Source organism: Neomonachus schauinslandi, chromosome 1 (genome assembly GCF_002201575.2).
Source record: "Neomonachus schauinslandi chromosome 1, ASM220157v2, whole genome shotgun sequence".
NCBI lineage: Eukaryota > Metazoa > Chordata > Mammalia > Carnivora > Phocidae > Neomonachus > Neomonachus schauinslandi.
The window spans coordinates 44,178,254-44,205,439 of record NC_058403.1 but is presented as its reverse complement, the minus strand read 5'-3'; the positions used below and the strand labels follow the sequence as shown (position 1 = coordinate 44,205,439).

The 27,186-nt window shown below is 36.8% G+C and overlaps 1 protein-coding gene across 1 annotated transcript in view; it reads right to left on the bottom strand.

Moving 5' to 3' along the window:
- Positions 1 to 27,186, bottom strand: part of EPHA6 (EPH receptor A6) — an 827,849-nt gene that overhangs the window by 231,823 nt on the left and 568,840 nt on the right. Inside the window, exon 8 of the mRNA XM_021687948.1 lies at positions 1,665 to 1,773. Coding sequence (XP_021543623.1) covers positions 1,665 to 1,773 — 109 coding nt within the window. The remainder of the gene's footprint in view (positions 1 to 1,664; positions 1,774 to 27,186) is intronic.

The window sequence follows — 27,186 nt, the reverse complement described above, 5'->3', positions numbered from 1 at the left end:
CAGGAGAGTGCTGGGCAATGGTATCTGGTGGTGGCACCAGGACCTGCCCAAACTAGTCCTTTCTATTAGGATTAATTTGTCAGTATTCTCCGCATTCTTCCATTAGGTATTTTTCTTTTTTCTTATTACTATAGCTATGACTTTTCTATCAGCTAATTAGCCTCCCAACACAGGAGACTCTGAGATTCTCTATTTATTACAAGAGGAGTACTAGGTCTATTAATACCGAAAAATTTTAAGTACACACGGGTAAATGTGTCCCTTTTACAATTAATTTCATAAAGAAGTCACCATTTCAACTCAACCACATTACGATATTCATGTGTTTCTCTGTTCCTTGATAAGTTCTGTAAAAGTGGGTTTGTTACAACTACATCTGACACCTTCAGCAGGTGGCAGTTACAGTCAGGCAGGGACCCACCTTTGACAAGTGCCTTCTAAGTACTTGTGAATTTATTGATCTGCACCTTTAGCCTGCTCTAAAATTGTAGACAATAATTTTCCATGCATGCATATCCTCTATAACTTTAAAATTAATTTTAATAAAATATTGATATGTAAGTCAAGTTTTAAAATGAACAAAACAAAGGGTGTTTATAGTTCACTGAACTATTGCCCCTGAAGGTAGCTCTTTGTTATTTCTGCTCATTATCAAATATCAACATTTTCCAGTTGAGATGGCATACTCTGGCTGGTGTCATCATGGATGCATAGTTTTTGGCTGGCATTTAATTGCTCTTTTAAATCATGACATTGGTTTTTTGCAGTATGTGTGTTTTTCAGATTGTCAAGAAAACTCTTGAGGTATTCTTTTGTGCCCCTGCTGATAATCTAGAAGGAATTATTTTTCCCCTTGTAGGAATAAAAATATGATCTAATATATTGACAATATCTGACAAAGAGTCGAGGCCTAATATCAAGGCTTACATAAGAAATACTACTTGTTCTTTTATGTGATTTCATACATATTACCTTTACTCACATCTCTGTATTGTCAGTACCTGGCTCATGGTAACAAACCAATATATCTAAAAATCAATAAATGGTTTTAATTCACTGTTATACCATATGTACAAAAATAGAAATATAAGTTTTAGATGGGTGAAGCAATTTGACCAGCTAGTCAGGATTCCAATCTAGGTCTTTTGCTATGTTAAATTTATTGCTACTCTGAATTTTCATCCTTATTACACTAAAGTGGAGAAATACTGGGTTTATAAAACCAATTAATATAATTCTAATATAGATCCTTTCACTATTTAATGAATAAATATAATACATTCTATAACACTAAGTTTATAAAGAGCTTTTATATAAATTCTCTGTTGAATTATTTTTTTTCCCCAGGAAAAATCCCTTTCATGGGATAATTTGAATGTAACAAAGGAAAAACTCAGAAGTAACTTATCGAGTAAGAATTTATCATTCATAGCTTTCAAAGTGTTTTTATCAAGTCCCTAGTCGCTTTCAGGTTCAGAAACCTATTGAATCAGAGAACTAGCCAGGTGGTTCTGTTATCATACAAATTTCAGTCAGAGCAGAATCTGTCCTGATCCCTTTTTCTCTCGAACATGGTTTGTTAAGTTGAAAAGCATATGAATACAAAGTATATAAGAGAATGGTTATTCACAAGTCTTGGTAATAATCTGGTATGCTGTAGTTACCTCCCAGTGATTAAGAAGAACAAAGTAAGAATGACGAGGAGAGTAAATCCCCCAACAGCCGCGGTGGCTATCACGAGAATCTGTCCCTGTTCGGCCGCCATGTCAGAAGCTGAAACACAAATACAATATTAAAATTTCCCTGGGTGACATTTCACTACCAAAATTATTTTACAACTTAGTATGTGCTTGAAAATATGGTAATGGACACCAAAAATCCCTACTGTATTTGCCTTTATCTGGCACACAGGATGCAACGTAAAATAAGGGCTGAAGTTTGAGGTCATAACCTGCAACATCACCCTTTATTCTTTTTCACAAAAATACCAATAGAGTAGATGGATTCTTAGTATCCCACATTCTAGGATTAAGTATTTGTTGCAAATTTAAATCAGCAGATGGACTTAAAGGATTTTGTTTATATAATTGCGAACTTATTTCCTTAAACACTTTAATTAAACAACAGACTAGGCTTTACCCACTGTTTTGGTGTCTATTTCCACAAAGTGGAAAGACTACTGCATAATTCCCTGAAGAATGAGCTTTTTTATATTTCATGGAGCGTAATTCAAATACTAAAGTTAAGAATTCGCACTCTACATCACAAGGGTGTACAAAGTAAGTTCTTAGATGTCTAGCAGTAATTTAAAAAATTACATTTGAAATCTTCCTTTTTTCGAAGATAAGACTAGATAACATATGGTAACAACATATTATTTCTCTCACTGACAAAACTGTATCTAAAACTGTATTGGATACATGTTTCACTACTTCCCAGGAATCTTTTAAAATATATTAGTTCAATTAATTCATTAGCACTTCTTATTTTGTGTATTACTGAAGTTTTAATCAGATATATTTTTTATTGAATGGGATATGAACAATTGCTTAGGAACAGAGGCAAGAAAACTGAAGCCCAGAGAGGGTACAGAACTTGCCCAACTTCATATACCACAATCACCAGAATTCAATCTTCAGATTTATGTTTCATTTCTCCTTAGGTTATACCTTGAAGTAATAATTCAGTTAATTATCAGTATTCTAAAATATTGAGTCAATCAGTCCCTAAAAATCCTTTAACTAGAATAAAGCTTGATTTTTATTTTGATTACTATAAAAATTTATTAATCAAATTATTTATATACAGAAAACTGAACCAAAGAAAGAATATAACTGAAAAACATTTAATTCTCTAACATAATAATTTATTAAACTTGGGTGCTTTAAGACATTCACAGAAGTAGGTCTTTTTCTGGGAATGAAGTATGCAGTATATTATGTGCAAATTTATATGCAGAGTAATAAACTTCTTCAATAAAAATGACCTATCTACTAGAAAATATCTGAACATTAAAAGCTATTGTTGAGTAAGAAACCAATCACAGCATTTAAGAGGCTTTTTGAGAAATCTAACTGTAAATAAAATAAAAAATCATTTATGTTCAGTTGTCAGTAAGAAGTTTATTAAACCTTGGAATTAGATTTTACTCACTATGATTTAATTAAGATATATTCAGGCATCTATTTCTTTTAGCTCATAACCTGTGCAGATACAAGTTAAAGAGTTGCATCTTATCCAATAAATAATGTGCTGAAGATTTTTTACAAGGTCCTCAATGAATTTCCTAATCTGCAATAGCATTGATATTGCAAAAATTAATGTGTGCTCTAAAATGTCACATTTTCACACTGAAAATCATTGAATAACAAATTATAAGGAATAGATGTTACAGAAAACAACATTAACTTTTTGAAGATAAAGAAGATGACATTTAAAAAGAAAACATTGACTTAGCAAAACTGCTGTATTTGTAAAATATATAATATAGTTCAAGAGGTTTTTTTTTTTTAAGATTTTATTTATTTATTTGACACAGAGAGACACAGCGAGAGAGGGAACACAAGCTTGGGGGAGTGGGAGAGGGAGAAGCAGGCCTCCCGCGGAGCAGGGAGCCCAATGCGGGGCTCGATCCCAGGACTCCGGGATCATGACCTGAGCTGAAGACAGACGCTTAACGACTGAGCCACCCAGGCGCCCCTATAGTTCAAGAGTTTTAAAACTGGAGCCTATATTTTCACAATAAACAGATAGCAAATAATTTATTGGGACCATATATTCAAAGTTCAGATGGAGGAGAATTTGTAATTGTAATTGGGTCTTTTGAATGGAGACATACATACAAATGGAAAAAAAATACACTTAATGCTTACCTAATTTAGGTATTTTTATGAAATTATATTTCATGTGCAACACGCAGAGAAAGTTTGGCAAGCTTTTCCATAATACTGCGATATCCATAAAGGCTACAAATTTTGCGAAGAACAAGATTTGCCGTATGAAAATAAGAGGGACACTCATGATCTGTGCTGCTGTTCTTGGTCCTTAATGGGGATAATTTCTGCCTTCTTATCATATTAGTGTTGGCCAATTACAAGCTCTGACTATCTCAGGATGAAGGCTATAATCCTTAACTTTGTTCACAAGGCTCTCTACAAATGGCTCCAATTATGTATCTCCAGATTAATACCTCATCATTCTCTAACTATGCTGAATTTCCTCCAGTTGCTTGAAAGAGAGTGCCACACTCTCTTTCATGGTCAACTCCTAGTCACTCCTCCTACATGAACATCACATCATTTGGGAAGCTTTTCTCTGACTGTCTAGATTTGATTAGGTCCCCAGACTCATGTTCCCACAGACCCCTGTATACTACCTCTACCAATACCTTTGTAACAGTCCTTACACTTGCAATTATTTGTTCATTGTCTTTCCCATGAACTGTAAATCCAGGAGGGCAGTCTTTTTTTTTTTAAGATTTTATCTATTTGCGAGAGAGAATGAGAGACAGAGAGCACGAGAGGGAGGAGGGTCAGAGGGAGAAGCAGACTCCCCGCCAAGCAGGGTGCCCGATACGGGACTCGATCCCGGGACTCCAGGATCATGACCTGAGCCGAAGGCAGTCGCTTAACCAACTGAGCCACCCAGGCGCCCCAACATGACAGAAGTTCTTAAGAGAGTAGCACAGAAAAGCCTTGAGAGGGGACCTCCTGAGGCTGGACTAGGGAGATCTCACTAAAGTTTTCGTCTTTTTTTTTTTTTTTAAAGATTTTATTTATTTATTTGAGAGAGAGAGAATGAGAGAGAGCACATGAGAGTGGGGAGGGTCAGAGGGAGAAGCAGACTCCCCGCCGAGCAGGGAGCCCGACGCGGGACTCGATCCTGGGACTCCAGGATCACGACCTGAGCCAAAGGCAGTTGCTCAACCGACTGAGCCACCCAGGCGCTCCCAGTCTTTTTTGTTTGTCACTGAATCTCCAGTGTTTATCTCAGTGCCTACCAGGTAATAGGTGCTCAATAAACAGAAAGAGAGAAAGAGAGAGAGAGAGAGAATTTGTAGGTGCAAGTATGTTAAGGATATCAGTCATCCTGTGTTGGCTGGGTGGACCCAAATCCAATGACAAGGAAACAAAAGAGAAGACAAAGAAGAGAAGTTCAGGTGAAGACAGAGGCAGAGACTGTGGAGTTAAGCAGCCACAAGGCAAGGAATGCCTGGAGCCACTGGGACCTAGAAGAGGCAAGGAAGGATTCTCTCCTAGAGCCTTAGGAGGGGGTAAGCTTCTGACCTCCATAACTGTGAGAGAATAGATTTCTGTTGTGTGTGTCATTATGAGAGCAGCTCTAGGAAACTAATACAGTATTCAGCCTATAAGGCCTGCTACATAGTAGTAGCTCAATAAATATTTGAGGGAATGGACTGAATGATGGTTTGCATTGGGTGATTCCGTTAAAAAAAAAAAAGTTAGATTAACCTAGGGTAATCCATATCCTCACCTTCCACTTGAGACATGTAAAGATTTACCCTGAAGGTAGCTATATATATGTGAAGTAAGTCTACCCAACATAATTTTAACCAGAAGAATCCAATTATTCTGTATGCTTGGAGATAATACTTCCCAGAAGGCAGAAGCTGCTAGGAAGTACAGACTTCTACATTTACAAATTAAGTTGATTAAGCTTAGAAATGTGAATCTAAGGTTAAGAACGCATCAGTTCATTCAACAAATGTTTATTGAGCACCTATTACATGCTAGGCACTGAGATAAACACTGGAGATTCAGTGATGAACAAAAAAGACTGGGAAAGTTCATGGGAAAGACAATGAACAAATAATTACAAGTGTAAGGACTGTTACAAAAGGGATACATAGGGGCTGCTCTGGAAAAAGAATAAGCAGCCACTAGCAATGAGTCAGCACATACTGTGTGTGTTATATTCATTATGAACTATGTTTGGACAGAACAGACCCAGGACATCCCTTCTTCCAGCCTCGGGCCACCCTCCAAACTCTTTCCCAGTCACATCCTTTGGAATCATTATCTCAGCCATCATCTGCCTCTGGGACCAGCCAACACCAGTTTTTGAGCTTATTTCCTTCCTGCTGAGCAACTCAGAATTACTCCACTGAGGGGGAGGCTGCTGCCAACCGCCTGGTCAACATGTGTCTGCAGGCCTCCTCCTGCACCTACCTCTCTTTGGGCTTCTATTTCCACCTTGATAATGTGGCTCTGGAGGGCGTGGGCCCCTTCTGTGAGGTGTTTTAGGAGAAGCGGGAGGGCGCTGAAGGGCTCTTGAAGATGTAAAACCAGCAGGGATGGTCGCACCCTCTTCCAGGACGTGCAGAAACCATCCCAAGATGAGCGGGTTAAAACCCTGGATGCCTAAGCGACTGCCTTCGGCTCAGGTCATGATCCTGGAGTCCCGGGATCGAGTCCCGCATCGGGCTCCCTGCTCGGCAGGGAGTCTGCTTCTCCCTCTGACCCTCCTCCCTCTCATGCTCTCTGTCTCTCATTCTCTCTGTCTCAAATAAATAAATAAAATCTTTATAAAAAAAAAAAAAAAAAAACCAACCAACCCTGGATGCCATAGAAGCCGCCATGGTCCAGGAAGAAAGTGAGCCAGGCTGTTTGGGATCTGCGTGCCCTGGGTTCTGCCTCGCAGACTCCCCTGTCTCTGTGACTTCCTGTAGAACCACTTCCTGGATGAGGAGGTGAAACTCATCCAGAAGATGGCAACCACCTGACTAACCTTCACAGGCTGGGCTGGGCAAGTATCTCTTTTAAAAGGCTCATGTGCAGCTGGGAGCCTCTGGAGCCCAGGGGTCCTGATGTCAGGGCTTCTGCCTGATCCTCCCCCTGCAGCAACTATGCAGCATTTTAACCACTCTGGAGCCTTGGCCCAAGTGAAAACAATAAAACTTTTTGTGGGGGGAAAAAATTAAAAACATTAAAATAAAATCAAATTTCTGTGTAAGTGGACCTGCACAGTTCAAACCTGTGTTGTTCAAGGATCAACTACATATGTTAAGAGAAGGAGGAGGAAGATGAGGAGGAAAAAAAGGAGGAGAAAGAGGAGGACTTGTTTCTTGGTTAGAGGCCTCAAGGACCTGATTAATTTAAGTAGACACTTAGACAAAGAAACCATAAAATCACCTACCAAATAGATTCCAGAACAATACAGTATAGCTACAAATTCCCCTGTCATGTGTGAAAACTTGTCTGTTAGCACCATTGAGTCATTTTTCAATCCTAACAAGGTTATTTCTAATTAGTTTTATAGGAGAAGATGTATATCATTTACTTAAGTAACACCCTAGAGAGAAAATCTTCTTTTTAAATTCTCAAAAAGAAGCAATGACATCTAGGTAAGAAATGAAATTTATCTGTGACTAGTTGATTGGAAATGTCCCTTCGCTTAATGGAATGAGGTTGTAGTCTTGGAAAAATACAAGTATATTAAAATCATTATTTCATTGTATGGTTTGGAAAGAGGCACACTTCCTTAAGAGGAAGCAATTATCCAAAAAGAGATGCAAAATTGTTCCTGAACAAGAGCTTAGTACCTAGCCAATGCTTTGCATAAATCAGGATGCCATTATAAGTGAGATTTACTTTGGTTGTTTCTATTTAAAGAGAAAAAAAAAGTGAGGTTCTTTACTTGGAATCCAAATACTTCTAAAAAATAGATTTAAAAAAAATAAATTTCATGTCTTTAGGAAAGTATGAGAGAAAAGCAATTTGGCTATTTTTAACCAAAGAATTTTCTTCTACTGAGACATGATTTTGTCTCTCTGTAATCAAGATTATTCTAGTTTATATTTACATTTCAAAGTAAAATCTGTTATTTGTATGCTGTGTCATTTTCTGTGGAATAGCTTTTAAAGTTAACTCTTTTCTGTTATGAACATCTTTTTAAAGTTATTGAAGACAGCAGTCACATGATTTTTTTTTTGAGTAAAGTTTTCTCAAAATGCTGCCCAGGGAAATAAATGGTGGTATATATTGTTTCATATTTACATGTTTTATTTATGACTCCCAATTCTTGATGAAATGTCAAAATTTCAAATGATATTATCTCATCATTTCACCAAAATGATTTTTTAAAGCACAGCAGAAATCTCAACAATGTAATGGATTGACAGTATCCAGTAAATTAATCTTAAGGTTTATTGACAGACCATGCAGGAAATCCTTAGCATTTTTTTTTTTCAGGAAAAAAAAATTCCCCTCTTAGGTCATATACTGTAATCAGGATTAGTTTAACCTTATGAAATGAGGTACATATATAAGGATTTAGCAATATATAATGGAGACTAATCTGTAAAAGCTCAACACTATATGGTTATATAGGCATATGAGTATGACATATGAATGAAAGCTGAGGATGTATTTCTCCCAGATAAACATAATCTTGTGATTCTGTAGATGATACTGTTGTTCTCTTGGCTACCTGGACTTGAAATGTGCAGTCATCTTTGGTTCTACCTTTCCCTATAACTTCATGTCCAGAATCAAATCTTTATTGTGTCTTATATTATCTTGTGTTTATTACGACTAGCACAGCCTCATTTCAGGCTTCAGCCTCACATGATTAGGCTACGTTTATGTTTTTCTATTCAATTGGCTTTCTGCAGTATTTCTTCCCAGTCCATCTTACATTATGTGGCCACATGGTTATTCTTCAAAATAATATTTAAAAATATTCAGAGGCTTCCCCAGTGCCTAGAGGGTAAAATCATCCCACCACAGTGGGGACGCCATTCTTAGAGATGTACAGGCCTAAAACCTTGGACTCAGCCCTCCCACAATTCTCTCCTTTGCCTTCAGGTTGATCATCAATTCTGTCATTCCTACATTTTAAGTATTTCTTAGATTGATCCCCACTCTCTCCTGTTCCTGTAGCTATTCAGACACTCATCACGTGTCTTTGAATTCAGCAAGATGCCAACTTCATCTATGTGGAATGCAGTGGAACAATAACAAGATGGACAAAAAGAGCCTCTGAAGAGACATTTGATAGATATTCACATAGTAAAGAATGCATAGTTTACTCCATACAACAGCTTTGATGCCTCACACTCTTAGTTCAGATGTGTTTATTGATTTCCAAGTTTACAAAACAGTAGAGTAACAGTAAATGAAGTAAACGGCAGCCATGGGTGAGATATCTAAAGAGAAGGAATGGAATGGAAGTGCACGCTGCTAGGCTGACCACCAGAAGAACTGGGAAAATTGAAAATCTAGTGTAAGATTCCAAAATATACACTACTCAGGAGTCAGGAATTTAAGATAAAACATCCCTGTAAAATTCAGGGAGCATAGAAGGACTCACTATATTATAACTCAAAACATTAACATGATCATACAAGGTCAATTACAAAAGGCTGACTTATGTCCAATATATTTTATTTAAAAGGGCAAGAGTCTGTGGATGCATGATTAGAAAAATATGTTTCTGCAAAATATTTATAAATAATAATAATATTACTTTTAAGGCCAAACTTTTGTCTCAAAACTTCAACTGTCCAAAAAGATTCAATTTCTGAGGATTTCAGGGTTTTTGGCTCATTTTAACTATACTATAAGCTTCTTGAGGGCAGAAATAATATCTTTCAACTTTCTGTATCACATGGGATTAGTAGAGTGCCTTACACAACCTAGGAAATAATAAACATTCAGGAGGAAGTGATAAAGAACACATTCTAGATATAAGGATTAAATAAATGTCCCTGGCTAAAGAAGAGTTTTCATATATGATGTATTTGGTAATACTCCTGCCTAAAAATGTTCTAGTTATACAAACGACTCCTTATACATTTGTATTTTGGTATTTAATATGTTCAGAAATAAATTAATAGAAAATAGTGTGAGTTAAGATTTTTTTATTCAAATACCCTTGCTTAGGCTTTGAATGAAGTAAATATTTAGAGGAAGAGTATTGGCAATGGTATTATATTAGCATCTTTCTTTTACTTTCATTCAATATTTGATGCCATTTGCCAAAAGGAAAAATACTTCTAAGATGAGAGAGAGAGAAAGAGAGAGAGAGGCAGAAGCAAGAGCTTCTCTGTTCCACTCAAGGAAACCAGCTACTAAATTCTCAGCTTGATGGAAAAAAAAGGCTCCTAGATCATATCTATTGAAGTAGGGACCCTTATCTGGGATTATACTTTTTCAGAAAGTGATTTCACTGCTGTGCTTTGCTCCTCTGGTCTGCCAGTTCTCCAGAAACAATGCAGTTCAGTACATCACACTGTGGCTACATTGGGACAGAGATTTCAAGATTCACTCTTCTTGATGACCTTAATTTACTTGTCAGATAAAAATGCCAAATGACACAGGGGTAATTGGAAAATGTGAGTTTGGTACATCTTGATGGAGAGGCAGAAGCAGAAGCAGGTAGTGCAGCATGATGAAACACATTTTGTTTTGTTTTAAAGATTCTTGTGTGCATTAATAAATGGTCAGGATGCCTTGACAGGCAGGCATCATGTGACAATGAACAAAGAAAAGTGATTGAGGCATTTAAACACCTGGAAGTACTGTTAACATTTTAAATGTCAAGGATTTAATTTGTAATTGTCTATATTTCATATTGTTACTTGCAGTTGAGATAGGTCTTTGATAACATATTTTGCAATTGAAATACTTATGCCTTTATACATGCATATTTCATCTTTTTTTTTTTTTTTAAGATCCAGTGTAGAATAGAATTTCCTTACAAATCTCACAAATGCCCTGGAACCAATGATGTTCAATTTCAAAAGACTATTTAACATGTACCATGATATTAATAGTGAGTATTTGCCTTTGGTAGGCAGATATATGCACTTGAGGTTATAGCTTCTCTATATAACAGTGTGGCTTGAGGTAAATAGCTTTGTAATTAAATGGATAGTCATCAGAGATCACGAATTTCTTTTTTTTTTAAAAGATTTTATTTATTTATTTATTTGAGAGAGAGAGAGAGAGAAACAGCATGAGAGGGGAGAGGGTCAGAGGGAGAAGCAGGCTCCCCGCTGAGCCAGGAGCCCGATGTGGGACTCGATCCCAGGACTCTGGGACCATGACCTGAGCCGAAGGCAGTCGCTTAACCAACTGAGCCACCCAGGTGCCCAGAGATCACAAATTTCATAAGGCTTATAAACTCAAAGGTTTATCTAGAATATGTTTTTCATAGGAAAATATGTAAAGAAAATAATCCTGATTAAAAGCACACATTAAACTGAGGGTTGCTGGAGGGAAGGTAGGTAGGGGCATGGGGTGATTGAGTGATGGGCATTAAGGAGGGCACGTGATATGATGAGTACTGTGTGTTATATGCAACTGATGAATTATTGAACTCTACATCTGAAACTAATGATGTATTATATGTTGGCTAATTGAATTTAAATTTAAAAAAACACTTAGAAAATAAATAAATAAATAAACAAAAGCACACATTGATTATTTAGAAAAAGTTCCAGAAAATTTCTTGAGTGAATTCTCATTCATCAAAAATAATAAAAATATTAATCATTTAGAATGTGCTAAACACTGTGATAGAGGGACTGGGGAGACAAAGAAAGCTTGATTAAGCCTGGTTTCCTATCCTCATAGCAGTTTCTCTTCAGCGAGGGCGATACTCAAACCTTAACTGTAATATAGTGAAACTGTTGCTAAAATGGAGGCATGTGTGAGGGTCCTGAGGGAAGAGTAGGAGCGTGATAATCTCGATAGAAAGAAGGGAAGGAAGGCTTAAAAAGGAGGTGATTCTTAAACCAACTCTGAAAGGATCAGAAGAAATTTGCAAGTAACCAAAGTGATGAGTAGCTATTGGGACATTCTAATGTGAAGAGATGACATTACATAGATGTGGAGACATGAAACAGCACATCTTCTTAGAGTTTTTTTACATGCACTTTGAGGCAAAATAGGAACAAGAATAGGAAGGTGGAGAGAATGGATCTTGAAAATTTAGCAACATCAGTCAGCATGCTTATGTCTTTCTCAGGAGTGGAGTAGATGGAGATGGGAGTTTACTCAAAATTGCAATTTTTACTGGAGATATAAACTCTTGCAAATATATGGGAAGAAACTGCCAGAAGATAAATCCAACTGAGGAGAAAAAAAAAAAAAAAGCAGAACTGAGATTGAGAATATATTGAGGCCATGTTTGGAGAGCTTGGATTTTGCCTGAATCTCACACTACACTTTGACTTTTTTATTACATAAGGTAATAAAGTCCCACTTTTCATCAAACCAGTGGGGTTTTTGTCACTTGAAAATGAGAGTCCTACTTAATAAAATGAAACAAAGAGGAGAAAATTTGGCTGTATTTGTCCATATGCATATCCTATAATGAGGGGAGGAAGTTAAGTGGGTCTTTATATTTCCTTATTAGCTACTAACAACTTCTTACTGTTTATTATGTTACTTGAGTTAGATGTTTTTAATTCCCATTTACTATTTAAAATTTTTTTCCTATGTTGAACACAGCCTTCTGAGTCCATTTGCCTCAATAACTGGATGCATGACATTGGAAGGGTAAAGCAAAATGTGATATGTGGGGGTGACCTTTATAAAACAACCTTTTTTTATACAAAGAATACCAAATCTTCTGCTTGGAAAAACCCCATTTTCTTTTTCTTTAATTGATTGATTGGTTAGGGGGGAAATTAGTCCTGTCTATCCTATATTTAATGGACCTCATGTATTGATTTAATAAAAACTACATGGATGTAAAAACAAACAGACCAAAACTAAAAACAAATGAACAGACATTTCTGACAACTTCAGCTAGACAGCATGTTAAAATCAGACTGTGGAAGGATCTTCCCAATTTAAACCCAACTAATTATAAACTCATTGCTACCAAATCTGGAGCTAAACAAAGAATTAGATCTTTACTTACCATTACTTCACAGTTAATGATAAAGCAGATTTGAGGCTACGGTTGTCTCTTACATGGCTTCAGTGGAGGCCTTTACAGAAGCACCAAAACCAACAATGTTGGCGGTGGAGGGCAATTTCTCTTAGCTTAATGGACCCAAGCACAGTGCTCCAAATAATTTAGATCACTGGCATCCAACAGGGACCCGCTATTCCCTATGCCAAAACTCATTTGATTATCCCCTAAAAGTGAGTAAGTTCTAAAGGAAGTTTTTGGATCATTGTTTGAAACTCTGAAAGCTGCTCTGAGTAACAGTCAACTATTTACCTCAACTTCTAACTGATCACTGCAGTCAAGTCTGGAGAGATTCAAAGAGAGCCAACCTTGTTGTCCCACAAAACTGTGGCTCCATCAATTTTCTTTTCTTTTTTTTAAGATTTTATTTATTTTTTGACAGACAGAGACACAGTGCGAGAGGGAACACAAGCAGGGGGAGTGGGAGAGGGAGAAGCAGGCTTCCCGCTGAGCAGGGAGCCCAACATGGGGCTTGATCCCAGGACCCTGGGATCATGACCTGAGCCGAAGGCAGACGCTTAATGACTGAGCCACCCAGGTGCCCCTCCATCAATTTTCTTAATGTTCCCTCTATTATTTATGTTATGCTTCCCCTTGAACTATGTGTGAAGTCTCCAAGTTAAATGTTTTGTATTAGAAGCAAAAGGGTTTTAGGCACAATATTACCCTACAACTTACTGCTATTGTTTTCAAGAAACTAAGATTGTTTGCTTTGCCTGTTGATCTTTCACTAAATTTTGGCTTCATTGCCCAAGGGATCAAGTTAACTCAAAAGTGGGGCTTAATATTGTGATTCTGAAAATGTGGAGTAAATACCCCTGAAGAAATAAACTAAAGAGGAAAAATTTCCTGACATACCCATTCACAATTTCATGTTATATAAAACAGTATTGTGTTTTATTTATTCATCTTTTACACTAATATCTTCCTAATATGATACTGATTATAGACAAACTGGGCATGTGTCATCTTGTTAGAAAGATATGCCTCTTCCTATACACTGATGATATGGGTTTAGTTTCCAACAACTAGAACTGATTTCTGGATACAAGTAATTCTGCCATCCTACTGCTGCCATAAGGGATTGCACGTCATCAATTTTATCAAAACTAAAATCATTTTCTTTGGCACACAAAAAGAGATTGATCAAAACTCTACAAAACAGGACAACCTATTCCATTTTGTACAAGCATACTTTTTCCACAGCTTATCCTAGAAAGCATGCTGCAAAACTATGCAGTTCAATATCATGTTTTCCATGGGAACATTACTCCTCAGGTTTCTTTTTGATGACTTAGAACACCTGCTTTGAAAATTTTCCAGGCCAGAATCATCTTTTTTCACAGTATCCAGTGGTGTGGAACTCTGGGCTTTCAATCTAGAGTATGCCTAATTGTTGGAGCAGATTCAACTGTGCTTCGTAAAGACAATCTTTGCTTTGCTTCCAGCCCATTTCACTACAAATGGAAGGATGGGCAAAAATATTGGTTGGGTGTCTTGCCTTTAGCAGTGGAAAGATTTCTGTATTTCTTCACTTTATTTTTAAAGTATTTGTACGATCTATCAGCATGAAAATAGAGAAATCACATTCTAAGCTCTCTTTAAAGACTAACCTCAAAATTCTAAGTTTCCTCTGAGGTATCTGTTCAGCCCTGTCTCTGAAAACTGCCTTTGCCTCCACAGCAGGGTCTTGCAAAATTGTTCTCTCTGTCCCTGGTCCCTACTCACATGAATTGGATTAGGGATGGAGACCTGATTCATATTGGGCCCAAATACGATCGCTCTTCCAGGAATTTGGAATTAGGATTCATGGTCAGTTTGGTGGTTTTGGTTGGAATGAATGGGAGATGTGAATCTGCAAGCCATGAAGCAGATAGATATATATTCCTAAATGAACATACACACAGGTAAAACTAGTCCTAGGAGAGAGAAACAGAAACGAGTGGCTGTTTCTGTTTTGGTGTGGACCAAAAAAGACTAGTCGCCTTTCATTTCAAGAGCTTTCTAGTTTCTTGTTTCAGTCCTTTTTGAAGCCTAGCCATGTTTACTCCCCATGATTCCATGAGTGGCCCTGTCTGGGACCTTCTTAAATCTCTTTTTGCTTAACCTAGCTCATGGTATATTTGACACCTGCAATCAAAGGGCCTTACAGTCTTCTGATTTTTAGTTTCTGACCAAAGAACAAATTTTTAGAAAATTAACTTTAAGAGTGATTCTTTTTCATTCACTTCCCAGGTATATTAGCTCTTTTGAAGTCTGTATGCATGGAATCGTATTAAGTAAACATCCTCCCTCATTTCATTGCCAGCATGGAAATCTCCTTCCATCAGTGACACTTTACCTTGGGTCTGCTTCTATCAAAGGTTGTGGTCACAAAAGACCACATTAAAAAAACACACTGCTGCATTTGTTGAAAAAACTCTGCCTGAGGCCATTATCCTCAGATTCCTCATCTGTCTTTCCTACATTTGTGCTTTGTATCATAAAAGCATGAGGACTTCTCTATTCCCTGGCTGCTTCCAGAAATCTCAGAGGCAGAGATGATGTACGTGTGGTGCACCTCTAGTAATAAGCCTCAAAATGAGATTCTGTTCCCTCTTGTTTCTATGGATCGAATTTTCTACTTCTAGTTCAAATTTAGTAAAAGTTTTGTGTATGTGTTTTAGATCACCTCAACTGTTTTTAGGGAGAAGAGAAATGCAAATAAAAGTTAACATTCCTCTGTTTAGTTAACAATTAAGGGTAATTTAGATAAGTTAGCATATATATGGAAAAATCATGCTACTTACTGCTTAAGGCATTTAGCTTTCTTCCTAGAACATGAAATTTGACTATACTTTTAATTCTCTCTCATCTCTAGTAATAGGTATTAATGACTTAGATTGGCTATATGTATGTTTGGGCATGTTCTGTTAAACAAAATTCTTGATTAAATAATTCTGGATGAATTACAAAAAGTGTAATAGAGGTCATTTCTTTTTTTTTTTTTTTAAGATTTTATTTATTTGACAGAGAAAGACACAGCGAGAGAGGGAACACAAGCAGGGGGAGAGAGAGAGAGGGAGAAGCAGGCTTCTGGCTGAGCAGGGAGCCTGATGTGGGACTCGATCCCAGGAACCTGGGATCATGACCTGAGCCGAAGGCAGATGCTTAATGACTGAGCCACCCAGGCACCCAATAGAGGTCATTTCTATCTCCTTTTAAAACATGAGAAGAATTTCCAAATTCCACATACTTATTAGCTGGACTAATTCATGTGTTACATTCCTTATTTTGGTGGTGGTGGGGTTGGGGGTAATGGAGGTGCATACATCTAGCTTCAAGTGAGGTTTTCTACACTGCTTCTCTTCTGAATATTAACAAAATGTATTTTTCTAATTGTTTTCGTTTTCCAAACTGAGCTTTGCTATTTTTCACCTGTCCTGATGCCCCAATTTCCACAGTATAAGCTACTGGAAGTCTTAAGGTAAGGGTGCATATAAGACTCCTTCAACTATCTTCACATTCATTGACCAAGTTGGAATGCCTCCATTTCTCCTCTGGTATGTAAGTCCTTGTGCCTTAGAGGCACAGATCACTGATCAGTGTAAAGGTACAATTACCCCATCAATCTCTTATGTACTCACTTTTCACCTTCCTTTCCAGTGAAGTATTTCTCCCTTCATCTTACGCAGTAAGAGCATTGTGAAAAATGATGACAGAGACATAGTCTCATGTGCAGAAGTTTGTGTATTTTAATGAAAATTCATTAAATTTATCTTACCTCAAGGGTATGATCATAAATGATATACTTTTACAATGCTTAAAAATATTGCTGAAATCAAGCAAACAGCCATTGTAAAGGTACATAACTTAAAAAAAATCTCCATGGGGGGTGGGGCGGTGGAGCATTTGACTCTTGATTTCATCTCGGGTCATGATCTCAGGGTCATGGCATTGAGCCCTTTGTCAGGCTTGCTCTGTGCTCAGCTCAGAGTCTGCTTGTCCCTCTCCCTCTGCTTCTTCCTCCACCCCCAGCTCAGCGTGCACTCTCTCACTCTCTCTCAAGTAAATAAGTAAAATCTTTAAAAAAATCTCCATGGGTATTAACTGGGTATCTTTACATGTTTTTGTTTAACTCAATTTGAAATCTATCATCCCTGTGGACACTTAAGCAGGATGAGAGGGAGAAAAATGACAAAAAGCTAGCTCATTTTAAAATGGTGCAGCTTCTTCGACAGATAAATACAAACAGTGAGAAGTGATTTAGAAGGCCTCAAAAGGCATTTTGAATGCTGCAGTACAGAACATGACATAAAAAAGAAAGAATGTGCTAAAGGCAATTAGATAACTCAGTTTTCTTGTTCTCACTTGTTTGTCTGCTGGGCAACTTGGATTAATTTGGGAAAGAATGGAAGAGCCCTCTTTCCAGTCATTATGCAAGGTAAAAATGTGTTTTTATAAAAGTTCAAATATTCTCAAACCTGTATCTGTTCCATAATTTGAAAAAGTAAAATCCTTCCTCAAACAAGATATTCCGTGCTCATTACTTATAGAACTTACAGTATAACTAAATACCTATTCTCAGCCAAAATATAATTTTCAATATACAGCTAAATTTTATTTTCTTTGGATTGCTTATTCCTGTGCAAGGAAATCAGTTAGATATTTATTTATTTAATTAAAAAAATTATTGTGGGATAGGTGGTTGTGAGTCATTTCTACTTAAAAACTGAGAATTCCACAGAAAGTTCCTAAGGAAGTTTTCTTCCTAGAATTACATTTTTTTCCTTTTTAAAAAAGTTTTTCTTTCTTCTTTATGAAATGAGTGGCAGCTGATTTACAGGACAGGCTCATGCAAAAAATCATAATGGACCCAATATATGATTGACTGTATCAGAAGAAGGATAGTCATTATTCTAACAAACACTTCTGGAGTGCTTACGTGTGCTGTCTGCAGTTCTAAATACTTCATATGTATTTTAGGATCTACTTTATAGATGGGGAACCTGAGGCACAAAAAGTTTAATTAACTTGCCATGGTTACACAGATAGAAGTAGCTGAACCAAAATTTATGTACAGATAGCCTAGCTTAGAGTTGCAGTTTCTAATCTTTATGCTATATTGTGTGGAAATCTTTTATGATTTAAGTATTTAAAAGAAAAGTGGCCCAACCCATAAATAACCTGATTACCACAGAAACAGGAGGGACAGTGGTTCTGGGTCCACAAGGTGATGTTGCTGGAGTAGGACTGATGGAGACTCCCTGACTTGCAAACTGTGCTGGTTAAGTCCTGGTATCTCAGAAGTTCAAGCATGGAGCTGCTTTGTCCACCACTCCAGTGCTTAGGCACTGGGAGGCCAACTCATCTGGGGAACCCCACTCACCCTTATATGTCACTTATAAAATTAAAAAAAAAAAAACTATAACACCAAGACTAATCAGCTGTCTCAAGAGTAAGTTAATGCGCATGAAAAATAAATGTCAAAGGGAAGAACCAGAGAATGACTTGATTGCTATAGTAGGGTGTCTAGATGCAAGAAGATAAGAATATTGTTTCATTTTCTAAAGACAATTTTGAAATTTCTAGAGTGGAATTTTAGGGCTGAAAATTAATACCAATAATGTCAGTATGGATACTCAACATTTATTGAACCCTAACCACAGAAGTACTAGATATTCTAAGTACTTCACATGCATTGAACCAATGCATACTCACAAGAACACTAGAAAGTAGGTGGTATTCTTACCCGTATTTTTCCTGATGTGGAAACTGAGGCATAGAGTGGTTAGCTGACTTGTACAAAGGTAGTGATAGGGTCAAGATCTAAATCCAGGGCTAAGTCCAAAGCTTGAACTTTTAACTAAAATTCACTAGTTTTCTTTAGCTGTCTATCTGTGAAGTATCTGCCAAGTTGAATTGCATGAATCAACTGCTATCCTGAAAAATTTCCTTGTTCTTTCTGCTTATTTATATCCTTCCTTTTCTTCAGGGCCAAGGTGAAGGCCCTCCTCCACAGAGTGCTTGCCAGCTTCCTAGCTCACAGCAATAATTCAAATTATAGTGATAGTTAACATTTAGTGATCACATGAGAAGACAGGCACTCCTTATCCTCCTTCTCAGCTTTACTCTCCTCCAGAGCATCTCTCATCACCTGGCTTCGAGGAGGTTTCCTGGGGCCCAGATTCTGTAGTGCGGCTTTGCAGGTAGCGGGTGTATTGAGGACTGACCTCAGCATGGACAGGTTGGGAAGTGAGGGGAGCAGAAATGGGAAAAGGGAGCAGTTGAATTGCCATGTGGTAGCTACAAAGACCTCTGCAGATCTCAAGGGCCAAGATGACCCTTCACAGCTGTCTTGAAATGAACATTGGGACTCAGCTTTGTGCCTCACAATGACCAGACTTGGATTCTGCCCACCTCTGGGGAGAGGAAATTATTCTGGGGAATGCAGCTTCTTTTGGACAGAGGCAATGTCTGGAGAGGAATTCAGCCAGGAGCCTTCAGCGGGCCGCACTCCCACTAGCTAAGAGATTAGGTAAGTGCCTGGGTCCTGAAGGGGAGGTCTAGGCAACACACCAGAGCTCTGCATCACTTAACATTCTAAATACTTTACTCATTGATTGCTTATTGTCTCCCTCCTCTCTGGAACGTAAGCTCTAGGATAGGACACTAAGTATCTTTCTCTATTTCTGTTATATCCACAGCATGTAGAACAGCACTTAGTACAGAGTACAGAGTGTGTTTTCATCAATATTTTTAATAAATCAGTGTACAAACAAATAAATAAATTTCCAGTTTTCTGATGAGGAAACCAAAGCTAACATAGACTAAACAGCCTTCCTTAGGTCCTAATACCTAGGGATGGCAGAGCTTGGTCTGGCCCAAATCCTTAACTACTTCACTCAGAAGTTCTCTATTTTTAGAGCAAGGGTAGCTCATTTAGCACATTCCCTTTATGTTATTGATGAGAAACTAATGTCTAGAGTGGAGAATGGTCATGAGCCAAGATATCAAGGCTTACATTGTCTTTACCAATTAGACCATCCAACCAAGTAACCTTTCCTGAGACAAGTCCATGACACCCTTGTGTGGCATATTAATCTTGGTATCTAACTTTGCTTTGCTAACACATCACATTTATGATATCTAGATTCATGAAGTTTTCCAGATAACTTAATTTCCAGAACATCTGCAACTGACCAACTTTTGTTGAAAGTTTGGCATGAGATGGCTCAGCTCCAGTTTTCTCAGGAGGCTCTGGTGAATAGGTCATAATTCACTGTGTCTTGAAAGTCCAGATACCAAATATGAACTGTCAAGGAGAAATATGCAGGCTTACATGTTGGCAGAGAACAAGCATGTGTTAGAATTTAAATTGATAATTCCCAAGGTTCCAGCACCTTCGGTAGGTGAATTCTAAAGCTAAAATAGTCTCTAGGGAGTTTGGAAGTTATGACAGCTATAGGAGGGACAATGAAAAAGATATTTGGAAGGTTTTATTTTTAGTGTGGATAAAATGAAGGTGAGAAAATTAGATGTGTTAGCAATGGTACCAGAGAAGTCAGTTATGGGAAGCTCATTCCGTTTGGCTTGCCCGTCTCCAAACTACAGATGAAGTGAAGAAAAATAAAAACTCAGGAAGCTGCATGGAGCACTGGGTGTTATGCACAAACAATGAATCATGGAACACTTCATCTAAAACTAATGATGTAATGTATGGGGATTAACATAAGAATAAAAAAAAAAAAACTCAGGAAGGTTTCGGCCTCCTGGAAAGATCAGAGACAGCATCGCATGGCCCTTGCCCGTCTATGACTCCAGTCACATGTCTTGTATTTTCTGTACCAAGATCATCACCCCCAACACTCCTTACCCCCACCTCTGTTGAAGCTGCTTGTTCTCTAACTAGAGCGTGCCTCGGAATCACTTGGAGGGCTTGTTAAGACAGAATGCTGGGTTCACCCCCGGAGTTTCGGATTCAGCAGGTATATGGTAAGAGTCTGAAAATCTGCATTTCTAACGTTTTCTCAGGTGTTGCTGCTGATTTTGGTGCAGGACCCACATTTTGAAAACCACAGTTCTAGCCACACTAAAGTGCTTTCAGTTACTAGAAGGTTCCATACTCACTTTCATCTGTACACCTGCATGCCTGCACACAGGAGAGGACAGAAGCTCCCCGATCCCCTTATCTTACCCCCACCTCACCCTCCACCCCCCTCACTGGCATGGCCAAGTTTTATTTAACTTCAAAGTTTCCTTTAAGATAGCACTTCTTTTTGGAAGCTTTCCTTGATAGAAGTTTGTTTGGGTTCTCCTTGTGCTCCCCCAAATGTCACATACAACCTTGAAACCTTGTATAATTTTCTGAACCTCTCACAAGCTTTTGTGAAAGCAGGGAACAAATCTATTCTTTGTATCTTTGAATCCACAGCGCCTCCTTCTACATCTGGCCCATGGGTTAGTACTTTCAGACCAAGTGAAAGACTGAATGAACAAATTGAACAATTAAACATTCTGCTTGCTTTAGCTTTTGCTGCTTCCTTTCACACGCCCTTTACTTTCTCTCTCATTATGTCAAATTTAGAAACAAACTTTGAATCAAATTTAGAAATAAACTCTCTTACTCCCAAGGATGACAACTTAAGCAACAATATTTAAGACGCCGTCAATTTCATTTCTTCATCTCAAAATGAGAATAGGAAGAGTGCATGAATGCAGAATATATGTATTACACGTATGTATGCACGTATAAATATGTATGCTAAATTCAGTAAGCAATATTGCACTGTTTATTGTTTACAGAAATGCTGAAAATGCTTGTTGAAAAAACCATTTAGTCTGCTTTCTCGTTTTGTATCTAGCAAATATAAGATATTTATTTTAAAAATAACTATAGTGCAAGAGCATTTTTTAAAGGATGCTCAGTTTTCCAAAAGCATAGGAGAATATGAAATTCGGTTTGCTGTGAATCAGCTATTTTATATCTGGTGGTAAAGTTACCATATTCTGCTACTTTGCCTATCTTTACAGTGCGGTAATATGCTCATGCATGTCATGCTCCGGTTTGTGCACACACAGCTAAATCTTTTAAAGGGCTTCAGCTATTTTGCCAGAAATTCTTGTTATTTACCTTAAAATCACTGAACTACCGTTTCTCTTGAAAAAGTATACTGTAATGCAAATACTTAAGCTGTTTATTAATTCTTCAAACAAGATTTGGGAGAGCTGGCTGGGTTTATTTTATAAACATCTGTCCATTCAGTATTGTGACTTCCCAGTGAGGTACAGCAAAAAAAGATGACTTGGGCGCCTGAGTGGCTCAGTTGTTAAGCGTCTGCCTTCGGCTCAGGTCATGATCTCAGGGTCCTGGGATCGAGCCCCGCATTGGGCTCCCTGCTCAGCAGGAAGCCGGCTTCTCCCTCTCCCACTCCCCCTGCCTGTATTTCCTCTCTCGCTGTGTCTCTCTCTGTCCAATAAATAAATAAAATCTTAAAAAAAAACAGCAGATGACTTGCACTGAATGAATACAGATTTAAAAGATGTTACATTAGATAATTTAAACTTATTTTTTATTGCATCTTGGTACTATACCAATAGAAAAACTCAAACTATGTCTTTACGTTTTGACATAGGCAGATAATAATTAGTATTTATATATTTTATATAAAATACTTTTCACCCACCTTGGACAGTTTGACAACTCTTTCATTCAACTCTCAAGTTTTTCAGCTCTAAAAGTGATCTCACCATATGGATAGAATTCCACTGGGAAGTAGGAAAGCAAGCTGTAAAAGGAAGCAAGCCCTGTGGGCTGTGTCATCCTTGCAGTCTGAGATTTCCTAAAGGACAATTTCATCCTAGCATCAGGTGTTTCTGCCCTCTCCCTGTAAAAACCACAGCTATGTATCACCACTGGGCACCATTCCACAGCTAGCTAGAACTCCCCTCCTGCTTTAGAATACATTCCAGAAGTAGCTACTGAATAACACAATACTCCTTATCCTGTCTTGGGCAGAGTACATAGTTGTGCAACAGATGGAAGAAGGAGATCAGCCATAATTAAGAATCCCACCAGCAGTTCCAGCTAGGTTATATATAGTTATATAAGAGATTAGTTTTTCTTTACTTTGCCCTTAATGCTTTCCTAACCACTAGAATATGACATTTAAAGAAGCCACTTCAAGATACAAATTAATAAAGCTGATTTGTGTAGTCTGAAGAATGGCTGTAATTTTTCATGTATTATATAGGGAATATATTTTTCACTAAATCTAAGCAATTTGAAATGTCTAAGGAACATTTTTCTCTCTAGAAGAATTCAAGGTTGTAAAGTCAAATAACTTGACAGAAAAATTCAGGCAATTTATATGATAGCTGATAGAAAAAAAATCCATTTCCTCCCAAATCAAGTCAAATTAAAATTAGACTTTGAGAATGGCATATATAGGAAACTCTGTTAGAAGAGTCTCTGTTGTGGCTTAATGGTGAGCTTCCTGAAGATAGAGAATGTTTATCATTCATATTTGTTTTTTTTTTTTCCCTCCAGCTTTATTGAGGTATAACTGACAAATAAAAATTGCATATACTTATGGTATGCAATGTGATGTTTGGATATAAGTATACATTGTGAAATGATCACCACAATCAAGCTAATTAGTATATCCATCACCTGACATAGTTACTGTACGTGTGTATGTGTGTGTGAGAGAGTGTGTGTATGTGGTAAGAACATTTAAGATCTACTCTTCTAGAAAATTTCAAATACACAATGCAGTACTATTAACTATAGTCACCATGCTATATTATTAGATCTTCAGAACTTACTCATCCTGCATAACTGACATTTTGTAACTTTTGACCAGCATTCAGCACACTGTTATTAATATATATGCACAGAAATACAAATAAGATACTGAAAATATATAGATAAAATAATAAAATAATAGAATACATGTAATTTGTTTGAAATAACAGATGCATGCTAGTTGACTATTTACTAGACAATATCAACTTATTTGATATTCACTGAAAGTCTTCTATGTGTCAGCAAAACAATATAAGAGACATAAAAACGAATAAGAAATGGTTCCTGATTTCAAAAAAACCCCACAAAACTTCCAGTCAAGGGATGCTGGCTAATACCCCAAAGACATCATATTTTTGTATATGTTGCTGTAGGTTATTGGCTTAAAATAAGCCTATATTCTGTTTTCCCTTTTTGATTTGAGACAAATTGTAACACTGCATGTTAATATGCACATTTTATAATTTCTAAGTACATATTATTAGTCAATGATTTTTTTCCAGCCCATTTAACAAAGTTATGATCTTTATTTTTCGTATTGGAACCTTCAATCTGTCTTACAGTACATGAGCCTGGTTCCCATCATTTAAAGTCTTCATTTGATCTAGGCAAAATGGAAGCAAAATATCCTTTTTTTATCAAAGTCTTGTTAAAAGGAGACTTCCATTCTCTATGCAAATAGTTACTCTTCACCAAGTCCCTGCTCATGTAAGGTAATCAGACTAAGTACATTATTTTGTCCCTTTAGAGTTATACTTGGTCTACCATGTGTGCATTAATCTAGAAATCTGTATTAAAACACACATAGCTCTCTGAACTTGATGCATGGTGATTTATATATAATTATAGTCTTCTGAAAATCTGTGTTTGTACTCAAACACACTTTATGTTAGGGAAGAATATAATTGGTTAAGGGATGGTGAAGAATTGGAGGCAAGAATAAAAAAAGAATCATGTAGAAAATCAGAGGTAATGACCAAGCTGAATAAGAAAAATAAAAACACTGACTGGGTATAAAGGGAATTCAGTCCTAGTTTTGAGCATTAATATGAAAAATACTATCCCATATAATATAATATGCCCATTCCAACACTTACTAGCTGTGGGAATGTGGTTAGTTACTAAATTTCTTTGTGTTTCAGTTTCCTGATCCATAAAATGGACATGATAATAGTATCTACTTCAAAGGTTAGTAGCCATCAAGAAAAGAAAAGTGCTTGGAAAATAATTAGAACTCAATAAATATTATCTGGTGGAATCTCAAGGTTAGAAGTTACATTAAAATTGTATCACAACCTCCTAAACAAAGCAAAGATTTCCTTTATGATATGCTAAAAAAGTATCCAGCTAGTTTCAGTACAAATTCTTATCATGAGGGGCATTCATTACTTCATAAGGTAGGCCAATTTATAGCTGGACAACCTAACTGCTAGAAAATTCTTCTTTCCTACTGACTTTTGCATTTAGATAGCTATGGTTGCCAAAACTGAAAGTGCTATTGATTGGGGGAAAAAAATGTTCTATTGATTGGAGATTATTTCAAATTAAAATCTTACATACTGGAATTCATCCTCCTCTGGGTAGACTCATAAATATGAAATCTGCCTCTTGCTTGATTAATTAACTTTTTTATTACTCCACCAGGGTCAGCTGGTCCTCTTTCTGCTTCATGCTTCACCATTAATAACCATCCCCAAATTTCTGGCTACTGTTAATAATGATGTAGCTAATTTCATCCTAAGTAATTGAAGCAGTACAGATTGGGCTTCAACCAATAGACCAGATCAAACACAATAGAATTTTTTTTTTTTAAGCATAATAGAGATTTTTTTTAAAAGGTAGTTTAGGGAAGAAAATATGTTGCACAACAACAAGAATATCATTTAACTCTACCTAAAATGCCCTCAATTATAGAATTAACAATTAATTTGTAATTAAAGTTCCACATATCATGTTTCTATACAACTCAAGCCAGTGACAGCCTGACAGCCAAAATAAAGCAAGCTAAAATGTTTATCCGTGGCAAATAAAAATATTTGATTCTTTCTGTTTAGACTGGCAGGCAACATGCTATTCTCCCAATTTTAGCCTTTTAAAAATTATATGTTATTCATTTATTTGATTAAATATGCACTGGAAACTATAAGCAAGACATTTCATGAGACACAAAGATACTGGCTCTAGTTCTTAACCTCAAAGAGCTAACAATTTAGCAAATAATTGAGCACTTGCACAATAAAATATAGAACGTCTGAGGAAAGAGTGACGATTTTTCCCTGGACTGATCCAGAACATTTCAGGAGGGGTAGCAGATGAGCTGGACTGACCATTTATAATGTGATAGGTTTCTGAATCTTCCAGTTGGAAGTCATAGAAGAAGCTTAGAAATCATGAAGAATCAGAAAATTTCATGTATAAAGCATCCATACATTTTTTCAGAGTTTGTGTTAAGTAGAGGGAGATGGGACAGGAATGATGTTAGTCTGTATTAGGATTGGAGGGAGACTTGAATATTTGTTGAGAAATTCACATTTTATGTGGTAGAAAATACTCAATGATTTGGAGTTTTTAAGTGTACAGGGTGGAGTATAGAAAAATTAGTCCAACTGAGACATAAAGAACAAATTAGAGAAGAAGGAACAAGAGATACAATATTGAACCTTAATTTCCAGGATCATGTCCCATTTATAAATTGTTAAACTTAATCAAATTACTTAAATATGAAACCATACTAAAAATAGCTAACTCTTATGGGTGTTTCAAAATAATTAAGTGATTAAATTCATTCATTTGTATCTACACTAACACTTTTTGTATACATGTGTAAGCCATGAAATAAGATTCTATTTTGAAATACCCACTATGTTTCAGTAATTTATTGTTTGGTTAGTTAACGTTGATCATGATGACTTTTGTGTGGTTACGTTATGTGATATAAACCTAGTCCATTGTTACTACTTTTGGTAAATAATACATTTTAAAATGTTGACAGATGTGGCTTTTATGTTACAAAAGTGCTTTATGTAGCTTATAGGTAAAAACCTAAGTTTGTATGTTGCTAAAATTTAATGTATAATTAATCCTTCCAGGGGAAAAGAATGTACTGCTTCCATGTTGGCAATGTATACTTCTCCTGGGTCTTTCGGATAACAATTAAAGCAATGGGAGAGGTAAACTGCTAATTACTACGTGTAAATTCCCAGCTTTCTTTCAAAAATTGGCTTTAAGCTATGGATTCTGCACCCTTCTGATAGCTTCATAAGTTCACTTCCAGTGTTTAAGTAAAATGTTCAAGTTGGCTGCAATATAGAAGGATATATTTTATTTGGTTTTAAAAGATATACACATGAAATTACTTTCTGCTACTCTAAAATACATTTGAATATTAGGTAAGTCTTGATGTGTTAGGGGACTTGGGTGGCTCAGTCGGTTAAACATCTGACTTCTGATTTTAG